Genomic DNA, 12,893 nt, shown 5'->3' on the forward strand with positions numbered 1-12,893 from the left:
AAGGAAGTAAATTTTTCACTCGAGGGAAAACTTGAACCATGGACCTCTCGTTCCGCAGCTGCTCACGCTAACCACGGGACCACGGTGCTCCTGAGCTCGGACTCTCCTAGATGTTGCCTATCTTGCACATGGACTACTTAGTTTGTATATTTTGCTTATTTTTTTCATAGTTCCACACAACTACTTCCTGTTTTCTCGATTGATCTGTGTTCAGTTTATCAAGGCCTATCCACTGTGCCAACTTATAACTAAGTCTGATGGGGGTGCGATGGGGAGGTTCCCTTGTAAGAAAGGCACCTTTAACACATCAGAATACTGAAAATGAATGCCCTTAGAAAACTGTATCTGCTCAAAAGCAAGTGCTGTCCTAGATTCTTTGTCTACTGCAGCAAATTCATTCTCCTCTTAATCCAAATCTTCACAGAATTATGGAACAAATACATGCCAGGCAGAAACTATTTTTAACAATATTTATGAGTTTCATTTAACCACTGACTGCTATTTGCCGTTCAGATTTGTTCTCCAGCATACTTTTAAATTATTGGAATCCAAAAGTTCCACAAATTCCCAAACTTTAAGATAAAACTACAGGCACAGTAAATCAGTATCAACCATGTTATACAGGATCAAGTGCTGAATATGCACAATTCTCAAAAACACATTGCTTACATCAAGAAAAATGGGGACACAAAATACTACTTGGAAGAATTAATACAATGCATATCTTGCCCTGCATAAGTAAACACTACAAAATTTGTTGTTCTGCTTCAGTACATGAGTGATTTGTGTAGTTACCACGGCATGTTTTAGAAAATCTGACAGAACTTTTTCAATATTATGTACATTCTTCACCTGGCTACCTTTACTAATCTTTTATTGGGGTTTCTTCTCATTCCAGTATACATGGAACACAGGAAAAATGATCCTTCAAATGCCTCTGTGTGAGGAGTAACTATTCTAATAGTACCTTTAGGATCCCTTGGTGAGCAACACTTAGGGGGTTTTAGTATATTCCTAGTTATTTAAAGCCAGTTCTTGAAACTTTGTTAATAGACTTTCTTGGGATAGTTTAGGGCATCTTCAGGAGTCTTCCAGTTCAGTATCTCTGTCACACCCATGGATTAAAAAGCCTGGGACCATTCATGCTGCCCTTCCCTGTATACATTCAACATCCCCTGTTAATCCTATCTGGCACAGGTCCCACACACTTGAGTAATATCATAGAATCAGTCAGATGAGTGATTTGTAAGCAATCTCCTTTGTAGACTGATTGCACTTCCCCAGTATTCTACCAATAAACTGCCAAAGTCTACCAATTGCTTTAACCACTACTGAACCTATGTGATCATTCCATTTCATATCCCTACAAAATGTTACACCATGGCATTTGTAGGAGTTAGCCGATTCCAACAGTGACAGTCATAGTATATTACATTTTTCGTTTTGTGCAGTGCAAAATTTTAAATTTCTGAACATTTAGAGCAGGTTGCCATGTCTGCACCATGTTGAAATCTTATCAAGATCTGACTGAATATTTACACAGTTTCTTCCCGATAGTTCATTACAGATAACTCATCTGCAAAAAGCCTGATATTACGATTAATGCTGTCTGCAAGGCCATCAATATACAATATGAACAGCAGGGGTCCCAAAACACTTCCCCGGGGCACACCCAAAGTTAATTCTGCATCTGACGATGACCCTCCACTCAAGATAACAGGCTGCATCCTCCCTACCAAAACATCCTCAATCCAGTGAAAAATGGACTTGATACCCCATATGATAGTGCTTTTAACAATATACATAGGAGTAGTTCTGAGTCAAATGAGTTTGGGAATCAAGAAATAATACAGCAGTACATGGTTGTCTTGATCCAAAGTTTTCAGCACATCATGTGACAGCTGGGTTTCATATGATTGATGTTTTCAAAACCTATGCCAGTTTGCAATGAGGTCATTCTGTTCAAGATACCTCATTATGTTTGAGCTCAGCATATGTGGTCACATATTACTTGCAATAATTAACATAATGCATAGGATAGATCAATTCTAAAAACAGAATTTATATGGACATTACCAGGAAGGGTTCACACATATCTGTATTTTGTTAAGTCTAATGTCACAGTCTTTTGCCCTAACCTGTTGCAGGAACAGCCAATGTACAGAGTAACTATTCAGTACTCTACTACAAACACCTGAATTTTACCCACTGCCTTTACACAAATGGGAAGTTGGATGAAGTACGTTCTATTTAATTTTGGCATTAAGACTCACCACAATGCACTATACTCTTCTGGACATGTATTCCCATTGGGACTGAATTTGTAACAACATCCAGCATGAATGATGCAGTGACAGGACCGAAGTCTTAATTACACAGATGATGAAAAATTCTGCTAGAATTAGCAGCAAAATATTCCTATGGAATTAACCTGCAGGACAAGGCAAAACTAAAAGTCCAGAACTAGTCCCATCCAGTCCAGCAAATTTTACTTTTCAAGAAGGCTATTTCATAACACACTGCACTGCAGAAGTTTCATTCTGGAACCATGAGTACTCCTAACAGCAACTTTTCAAGTTTTACATGTTTTTCAGGTGGTGGTGTACAGCCTGTTAAAACAGTTAAAAATCATGGCTGCACACATGTATTTAATTATTACACAACCAGTTTAGGCCATAAAAAGACTATTTTCTGGTGTATTATGGCATAGTAATCTAGTGTCAACAACCCAAAATACTCCGCATTGTCACGTGCTTCCCCAAAGATTTATTGTGTGCTGTAAGTGCTTCTGATTTATGGTTGTTGAGATTTTGGTTTGCAGCATGCTTGATAGTGGTTGTGGGTTGTTGTGCATATGGTTGCGATGTCACAATATTCATGAAGATGGTCCATTTAGGGCAAACTAGTTGTGTCAAATATGGCTTTGTCCAACAATGACTTTTTAATAATTTAAAGTTTTGACTGGCACAATCAAATCAATGTCCAAGCTAAACTGGGTGTAAAAGAATAAACATTTAGCAGCCACAAGCATAAATCAGTGCCTTGTTTTATTATCAGTGCTTGTCAGCAACACGGACCAAAGCATTATCATCACAATGCTTGTGAATGCCAATTCTCACTCGAAAAAACTATTGAAAACTGTTCTATTTTGACTGGTTAATATTATTCAAAATATTTATCTGGATATGAATGTTTGTTACAGAATGAAACTTTTGCCTTAATGGGTATATGCTCATTGTCTGGATTGCCCACTCTCATGGACCCAGTTTAAGAATTGAATAATACAATTATTTTACCCTATTAGTTCTCACCTTATTCAGAAGCTTGCCATATTCTTCAGTTCTACCCAGTGAGGCCGCCTGAAAGAAAAATCAACTGGTGTTTGATAGATTTTATCAATTTCACCAGTCTGTCTATTATTAAGCTCAGAATTCCAAAATACATAATTTAACATATTAACTTAATATATATTTTTTGAAATAATAATGGTGAGAACCAATACGTAAGTAAAGCAACATACATTGGCCAATTATATGGTAAAGAATCTGAACTACTAACTAAAAATTAATCACCAACTTATTTTCATTGTCAAAATAGATACCTCAGAAACTAATGTGTGCGCCTGCTACTACCAAAAACCAAAGTTCAAGCAGCACTCACATTTTCTCTTCTCACTCCAGAATAAAACTCAGGACTTTGATGAAATGGAGAAAAAAATGATCTTTTGTCTTAGACCGAACTAAAATTGGCTGGAAAATTTGCTGTCAGACCAAATTACACCTCTTATTAATTACTGATCTTTATTTCGCAATACTTCACTACTTGTTGCTTAAACAATTTTATTCACTTCTTATCTTTTAATAACTTTTGAGCTGAAGTATCAATACTCTGGGCAATATTTATCCCTCTTCATTAATTTAAATAACAGGTTTCAACATTCCTCTGATGTCGTATTCCTCTCTAATTCTGCCTCTATGTATAATCAGGAATAGTTGGGTGATTATTCAGCTTAACCAGTCTTTATTTTAAAAAAATTAGGAGATAATCTCTTTAGCAAAACACAGATACAGAAGCATGACAGTGGGAAAAAGTTTGAGGCAATTTCCTTAAAATGAAGGGTATAGCGAAGAACCATAGGTACAAGCCTGACCAGAATGGCTAAGAGCTGCGTATCATTAACAGAATGGCAGGAAGGCGAGAAAGATGGATTTGTAAACATTCTCTGGTTGAAAAGGCTGAAAAATTCTCAAACTTATGAAGGCCTTAAAAAACAGGGCATGAGTGAGACTTGGTTTAAGTAGTAACCATCTTAGCATTAACTTGCACATTTAATGTCCAAACTGACAGACTAGAATATGAGGTTTAAACACTATTTCCAACAACCGATACATTCTAATGATGGGATTACAAAGCCTTACAACCTTGTGATATTAATGCTTTACAAGATAAATGCTCACCATCAACTCTTCGTTTCACTGTCCAAACAGCATTGGGGTTGCCTGGAAGTTCTGAAACTGCCATCTCTGACACTTCCAGTCCATGTCTAAGGACCCTAACAGTAGAGCGAGGTCCTCTGCCACAAAGCATGTATAACTGTGGTGTATCTTCATTTGCTGTTGAGACAAAAATAGCACTGAAACTACAAACATTCACATTAACGTTACTTATAAATGAAATTAATTTCCCTCAGCTCTCATAATCTCTGCACACAGGGCAACCCTGCATTTCTACACAACCCTTACAGGTTACACAGAATTGCAGTCCCCCTTGCAACGGTTGGTTTCATCATAAGGAACTATAAACTTATGTAAACCAAATACTTATTACAGTGTAAAACAAAGGAAACTCACCCAAATCTGCTACCTGACAAGCCATTATAGGGGACAAAGAATCAAGTTCATCAACCAGCACCAAGTTCCTCAAATGTCTTGGTGCAAAGAAAAATGTGTCTCCTTCTTCCAATGGCATTGCAGAGCTAAATTCTGGCTCATCATCGTCATCACCTAAGTGTGCAATCTGGTACAAATAACTGTAAGAAAATTTTCAGACCAAAAAAATAAGACTGTATACATTTTGAATAGTTTAAGTCACAAATTGCAAAAAGTTAAAATCTCACAAAAACCAAAATTCCATCGCTTCAAAATATCACGTGATGGTGAAATATAATGTACTTTTTCAAATTAATATTGACTTCCTAATTTGTGTACACATAGGTCTCAATTAAAAATATGAAAACATCGAAAAGCGCAACACATTACCACACTTAATATGCGGCTGGAATGCCGCGGGCAATCAAAAACTGCTTTTAGTCATCCCAGTTTTCAACGTAATCTTTTACCATTCTTCCTGCAAAATGGTGGCAATTTCATGTAGTGGTCACAATACTCCCTTCAAAGTGGACCATAAAGCTACAATACTGAGATCTGGTGACCTGTGGCCAGGGAAGATGCCACAACTCATCCTTGTGCTAACAAACTCGTCATGGATGATGTGAGCTTTGCGAACAGGGGCCCTGTTATCTTTGAACACATCACCATTGGGGAACAAACACTGTAGCATGGGATAGACCTGAACAGCCAAAATGATTACACAATCATAGGCAGTAATGCGACCTTGAAGAGTACTGATGGAATGCCACAATATGGCTGCCCCAACCACCATCAACCCCATCCACATTTCACTCTTGGGAAGAAACCAGATGTTCTGAACAGAGTGCAACAATACTCATTCAACCAAACAATTTTCTTCCATTTCACCATAGACCAGGTTTTATTGCCTCACCACTACATTTTTCTGTTACAGGGATTTGCATCAGTGATGAGTGCTTTTGCAATTCCAGCTCATCCCGAGATTCCCTGCTTATAGAGCTCAGTAGTGTTGTTTGGCGTTGACAGGGTTCGAGAGTGCAACATTCAGTTCTGCAGTGAGTCAAGTAGTAGTTTTCATTTTGTCACTATTGGTCCGCATTGTGGCTAGGTGGATGATTTTCCACTTTCCCTGTATGCAGTATAAATCTTCTGATCCAGTGACTCTTGAAACCACAATGGTGTATGCATGTCTAGGGGTTTCCAATTTTTGTCCAATCTCTGTACATTTGTACTATTTTTGACCATAACTTGCACGAATATCAATGTCTCAGAACATGTTGAATATGTTAAGAGGGAGGGGGAAGAAGAAGAAAGAAAGAAAGAAAGAAAATATTTTTTTTTTTTGCATCCCATCCATCCTGAGTCCGTTTTGCATTCCCGCGTGCTAACCACTTGGCCATGCCAAACAGACAAAAAGAGCTCAATTCTTTTAGTACTGTGTAAAGGAACCTAAGTTGACCGTTGACAAACGGTGCTGCGTAACTCACAAATGCATGACAGTTTGGAAGGTTCCCAATATCAGGCTTCACATAATTGCTTTCCGTTGTTACCGTATTTACTCGAATCTAAGCCGCACTTTTTTTTCCGGTTTTTGTAATCCAAAAAACCACCTGCGGCTTAGAATTAGTGCAAAGTAAGCGGAAGTTCTGAAAAATGTTGGTAGGTGCCGGTACAACTAACTTCTGCCGTCGAATATATGTAACGCTACACAGGCATGCTTTGCAAGCACAAAGATAAATACTGGTGCCAAAATTCTGCGCCAGTAAATAAATAAAAAAAAGGTGGAAGCCAAGTATCATTTTTCAGGTGCGGCTTAGATTCGAGTAAATACAGTACTTGAAAGTTGTAAACACGTTTCAATAATTACTAACTAACCCATTTGTGGGAAAAGTACACAAAGCCACTAGTAACGTCAGTTTACACTCTTGTAATATACGTAAGCAGAGCTGATGTCTTGATATTTAATGATCTTTAAACTCTTATTTGCATAAAAATAAAACATATTTTGAGAGAATATTGACTGAAAATATTTCTTTTGGATGTAATCATTCACAGTAGCAACCTAGCCTAACCATATTTATGACAAAGAAAAATAGTCTATTATGAACTCACTTTCCAACCGGATGCATCCTCTGATGATTCTTTAGTAACACAATCACTAAATTCAAAGCTAAAACTGCTAAATATACTAAAAATAACAAATTAAAGTTGTATGTAAACCACAGCTCACTGACCGAAAGGGACAGACCAAAATCCAAAACCTCTCAGTACAATTGTCGTAAGATTAGTGGAAAGACCATTCGGTACCAAGTCCCAATAGCTTACTGAATAGGATATTTCGATAAAAAAACAAAAAATGACATCAGTACTGAGGCTAACCTACTACACCAATCGGTATGAACGATACGGAATAGGGCCCCTGGCAGACACATCGCATACACTATGCACGCATTCAAAAGTCAACTCAGAATTTGTTAAAAAACCACAGGGATGCGATCAAATTCATATGAGTAATCAATATACCAACGAACACTGGATGCTGGGCGATTTGTGAAACGGGGTCTTTTTCCTCAATAATATGAATTGCCCCCCCTCGAAACGGTCGCCTGGGGCAGATACCTCAGTTTGCCCCTACCCCCAGTTCCTTGCCTGATGTGCGTACGTGAATATGGCAGCTTGGGCGCACCAGTAAATTTTTTTCAGATAGCATTTGGCTGCTTGCTCCTATTGTTTATACAGCTAACTGCCACACTTCTGTAGCCAGAAATGGGACAAGGTACTACTCATACGCGACTCAACTGAACATGTGCATAAGCTTGATTGCAACCGCTCAAACGAATCTGATGTAAACAGTAGTGACAACATGCTCATCGGAGGAAATTTGTTGTTACGAAACATTGCGTAGTGTTCCTAAAGCCTTTGACATATTTTGCTGTTGGCAGACACTTGTATGAGCACGCTGTTGTTCATGGTTTTTCCCGGATGAAAAAATTCCAAGGTTTTTCCCAATCTCCCGTGTCATGCACCCTGAGGATACTATCAGGACATTCGTCCTGTATGGTCTACAGCAGTCACATGCTACACTGTCTCCTTAAGTTGTTTTTATTTTCATCTACAAGTCTGATGGAGATAACCCTATGTAGAATATTCTAGAAGCAGCTCTCTCTCATAACTTGGATGCAGTAGGCCTTTTCCCAGTTTGTAACAGGTAATCATATCAAAACTGTGCTGCCTTTTGAATAATATTCTAACTTATTATTCCCGTAAGTTGCCTGCATTGCGGACCAAGTAACCTTATGTTGTTACTTCAGTATCTACCTCTAGTATTTTAACTTAATACATTTGTGGCTTGAAAAATCCTCAGCTCTCATAATCTTTGCACACAGGGCAACCCTGACATTTCTTCCATAGAACCTTACGGTTCCATTTCAGACAGTCAGTCCCCCTTGCAAGAGTACTTGTCATCCTCGGAAATACATAGAGACTACAACCAAACATACTAATACTGAAAGCTCTTTACTTACTGATTGCCAAATTCTGAAGCAACAAAGAGAAATCCAGTTTTCATAACACACATGGCAGTAGCCACAGGTACAGTATCAAAGTATTTCAGTTTTATTTCTGTAACCATATCTTCATCAGTTTCTAAAGTTATTTTGAATATGTCTCCTTGTTCTGTCTGAGCCAAGAAAAAGAACATTGATTTTGTCTTGTGTGTTGCAGAACACACAAAAATCATTCCTCGTTCGGGATCATCTAAATCATTCTGTAAAAAGAAAGCAAAAAACTAGGTCATTTTGTTAAGGAAATGACAGAAATTCAGTTCTTAACATTAACTTTATTACATTTTTCCTTTGCACACACCAATTAATGACCTATTTCCCACGTGAGCCACAATTATTAATGATCAACATGTCAATTTACATAAATCAAAAAGCAGCAAATCTGACTGTACATTCAATTCATAATTTAAAGGTCTTCTAACTAAAATCATTTCACATCATATAAATCTTACACAAGGTTTTTGGATATGACGAACACTTAAGCATGGTAAGCACCGTTTCCCTGAGATACAAAGTGGAGCAGAATTGAACACCCTGGTTTGACATGTGAATTATAAAAAACCAATAAATATAATTTTTTTATTTCTGAAAACTACATTCAATGCCATTTTATTTTCATTAGGTTCTGAAAATTATATCATACAGGTGACTACCTTGACTAGCAATGCACATAATGAGCTGTTCAGAAAAGTTTTCTAAAAGTCTTCTCAGCATATCGTGCATTATTCCAGCGATGACATCTGTTAATTGCCCTCTTAAGAGCTTCCTTCCTAAGTCCTTGGTTGAACTTTGTCAACCCCTGCTCTGAGGTGCCCCCAAAGAACAAAAATCACAGGGGCTCAAATTTGTGGAGCAAGGGGACGATGGGATATCCCCTCTTCAGATCAGGCAGCCAGGAAACTGTTCTGGCATAATGTGGTGTGAATGACAAGGCAGTATGAGCCATGGCAGCATCCTGTTGAAACCAAATGGCCCCATGTCATTCCTCACCATACTCTATTTCAGGAGGTAAATATTTCTCCAGCATCTCACAATAGCGCATAGAGTTCAAAGTAAGAGCTGCACGTCGACAGTCAAAGTACGGCTCATTAACGCCTATGGAGGAGACAGTGCCCCAAACTGTCACTATGGGCCTGTGCAGTGGTCTTTGGTGAAGTTCACGAGGGTTTTTAGTCGCCCAGTAACAAAAATTTTGCTGATGTTTTTGATCCAATTAGTGTAAGATTGCTTTGCAAGCATCTGTACATTTCACCCAGTCTTTTGGACTAAATTCTAAAACAACCAACTTATAGGGGTGTAAGTGAAGGTCAGAGTGTAAAAGTCGTCTTACTGTCCTGGATAATATTCCCAGAGCAGCTGCATGTTTCCACATAGGGCGCGATGGGAGACTGTTCAATGGATGCTCTCACTGCCACGATGTTTTCACGTGTCCTCACACTTTTAGTCTGGCCAGCTTGTTTTCTAGGAACTGTACCATTTCCTAATGGTTTTAGCATCAAGGACACTGTCATGACAATTCAAACCAAACCACCCACAAAAAGCCCTCTGTTGTCACCGCACTATCATTGTTTTTAAAGAACGTTTCTACAACCACAGCATGGTGACTACTGTAAAGGCATCATTTGCACCACCTAACGCCACTACTCCCACTCCACTACTGCACCTGCATGCTCTTCATTGACAAACTATGGAGTCCATTGTGTCCCACATTGTATTAATAGCACACAACACCATTTATGACGCCCTAACAATTGTTTTCCTGCCAATTCTTATGGATTTGTAGTCACCTAACATTTTTAAAAGGGCTTTGAAAGACTTAAGAACACACAAAGCAGTGTTTCACCTTGGTGTGTAGAATAAAGGAGTCTGCTGAAGTATCATCTTTCAGAAAAATATCATCCACACAATTTCAACTACAGCAAGAACTGACAAGTGGGAAAATTACCACTTAATCAGCATAATAGGTCGTGCACCCACGATGCTGACAAGAATAATGTACATAAGAATGGGAAAAAAATGAGAATTTGTTAAATGACAAATCAGTTTGGCTTTAGGAAAGGTAAAGGCATCAGAGGCAGTTCTGACAATGCACTTGATAATGGAAGCAAGACTACAGAAAAATCAAGACACATTGATAGGATTTGTCTACCTGAAAAAAAAAAAAGCATTTGACAATGTAAAATTCTGCAAAGTCGTTCAAAATTCTGAGAAAAGTAGGGGTAAGCTTGAGGGAGAGACTGGTAATTAACAACACGTACAAGAGCCAACAGGGAATAAGACTGAAGACCAAGAATGAAATGCTCTGACTAAAGAGTCTAAGACGGGGATGTAATCTTCCACCCCTACTGTTCTATCTCTATATTAAAGAAGCAATGACAGAAGTAAAAGGAAGGTTCAAGACTAGAATTAAAATTCAAGGTGAAAAGATATCAATGATAAAGGATTCACTAATAAAATTTACTATCCTCAGTGAAAGGAAGAATTACAAAGTAGAGAAATGTAAACAATGAGAAACCATCAGGATCAATGGTCATGAAGTAGCAGAAGTTGAGGAATTCTGTTACCTAGGCAGAAAAATAACCCATGACAGACTGGGCATGGAGGGCATCTAAAACAAACTAGCACTAGCAAAAAGGGCACTCCTGGACATAAGAAATCTAATATCAAACATTGGCCTTAATTTGTGGAATAAATTGCTGAGAATGTACGTTTGGAGCACAGCATTATATGATAGTGAAACATGGACTGTGGGGAAACTGGAACTGTAAAGAAACAAAGCATTTGAGATGTGGTGGTATAGACTAATGTTTAAAATTTGGTGGGCTGATAAGGTAAATGAGGAGGTTCTGCACAGAATCCGAGGAAAGGAATAAATGGAAAACACTGATAAGAAGGGACAGGGGGATAGGACACCTGTTAAGACATTAGGGAATGACCTTCACAGTAACAGAGGGGGCTGTAGTTTTCACAAATTCAATAAAAAAAAAGTCGCGTGACTAGAGCCTTCTGCCAGGTAGACCGTTCGCCGGGTGCAAGCGACTTGCGTGTCGAAGGGGATGAAAAAATATGACAATTAGGACAACACATCACACAGTTCCTGAATGGAGAAAATCTCCAACCCAGCCAGGTACCGAACCTGGGCCCTTAGGATTAACATTCTGTCACGCTGACCACTCTGCTACCGTGGGCGGACACAAATTCAATATTATTGGTAACAACAACTTCATAGGTATTTAACAATTTCCAGAGATGTTAGATCAAACTAGAAATACAGAGACTTCAAAAAATCTTGTGTAGGAAGCCTAAACCAACACATGAGATACAAATCTCACATGAACGATGCAATAACCTCCATGTAATATTGCACTGCTTACGACCAACACTCAATAATTTAAGTGTTGGAGATACCCAGTGCAAAAATTTAAGCACAGCAAAAATTTTTATATTAATCACACCTATCAATACTAATCCTCAACAGGCACATAAATAAGAAATCTTTGGTAGCTTTTAGACAAACTTTTTCAAGCTAAACTAAAGCATGCAAGGTTTTCCAGCTTATGTTACTGTTGACTCAATCCATTTATTGTGCAGCAAACTAACCTTGATTCCTAGGTAATACACATTCTACCAGAACTTTCACTTACCAAGAGCATTCAATGACATTAACTTTAAAAAATAATACCCTAACAATCACTCAAATACTGCCAACTTACCCTGCGGCGTGGAATAGGACATCTTATGTCATGCTGATCTCCCAAATTCTTGTAAGTAAGATAGTTCTCCGAGCATATAAGAACTCCACTTGGACCATCATTGCCACCAGGAACAGAAACTAAAAAATTGGCATGTTCTTCTAAGGGTTCACTGTACTTTCTAACCACATGATTAAGACCTAAATCCAGTTCATAAAAGGTCAGTGTCTGTTGTGTCTTATGGGCTGCTTCCCCTGTTGGGTCCGTATCTGCTTCCTGTAAAACAAATGCATTTATCAAAGCTGGATGTAAGTTGCAGTATTAGGAAATAAAATATTGCAGAAATTACACAACGAAGGGAAGTCAGATTCACATATCACCAACAGTGAGATACAAAACGGTGACAGGTATATCAGAGCATATACTTTGACATGGAAGAATTCCTGAATTTCCCAGTTTAAAATACACTTTTTCCCAGGTGAAAAACTTACGTGACAATATACTTCACCCTTTGAATAATTAAAGTTTTATGCACCAGCACAGAACTTCTGACACTTTACGAGAAACACGATTTGTGAGTATCTTTGATGTGCAGCAGCATTTGCGCTGCAAATTTTTGTAATATGAAAGCACAAACAAAGTTTCCACCAAACACAGCAAGACAGCTTCTGCAGCACCGAAATCAGGATATGTTACGTGGCCTCACCAGCCAATGACTGCAGATATTAGCACAGAAATAGAAAAAGCTAATGGTTGAAATTAATATGCGT

At 38.3% G+C, this 12,893-nt stretch overlaps 1 protein-coding gene across 2 annotated transcripts in view; it reads right to left on the bottom strand.

Moving 5' to 3' along the window:
• The window catches only part of LOC126253244 (splicing factor 3B subunit 3), a 47,315-nt gene that overhangs the window by 17,270 nt on the left and 17,152 nt on the right, over window positions 1-12,893 (bottom strand). For both annotated transcript variants that reach the window (XM_049954435.1, XM_049954436.1), the window contains exons 5-8: window positions 12,145-12,399; window positions 8,393-8,634; window positions 4,851-5,029; window positions 4,458-4,613 (exon numbers count right to left, since the gene is read on the bottom strand). In XM_049954435.1, coding sequence (XP_049810392.1) covers window positions 4,458-4,613; window positions 4,851-5,029; window positions 8,393-8,634; window positions 12,145-12,399 — 832 coding nt within the window. The remainder of the gene's footprint in view (window positions 1-4,457; window positions 4,614-4,850; window positions 5,030-8,392; window positions 8,635-12,144; window positions 12,400-12,893) is intronic.

Source organism: Schistocerca nitens, chromosome 4 (genome assembly GCF_023898315.1).
Source record: "Schistocerca nitens isolate TAMUIC-IGC-003100 chromosome 4, iqSchNite1.1, whole genome shotgun sequence".
NCBI classification, from domain to species: Eukaryota; Metazoa; Arthropoda; class Insecta; order Orthoptera; family Acrididae; genus Schistocerca; species Schistocerca nitens.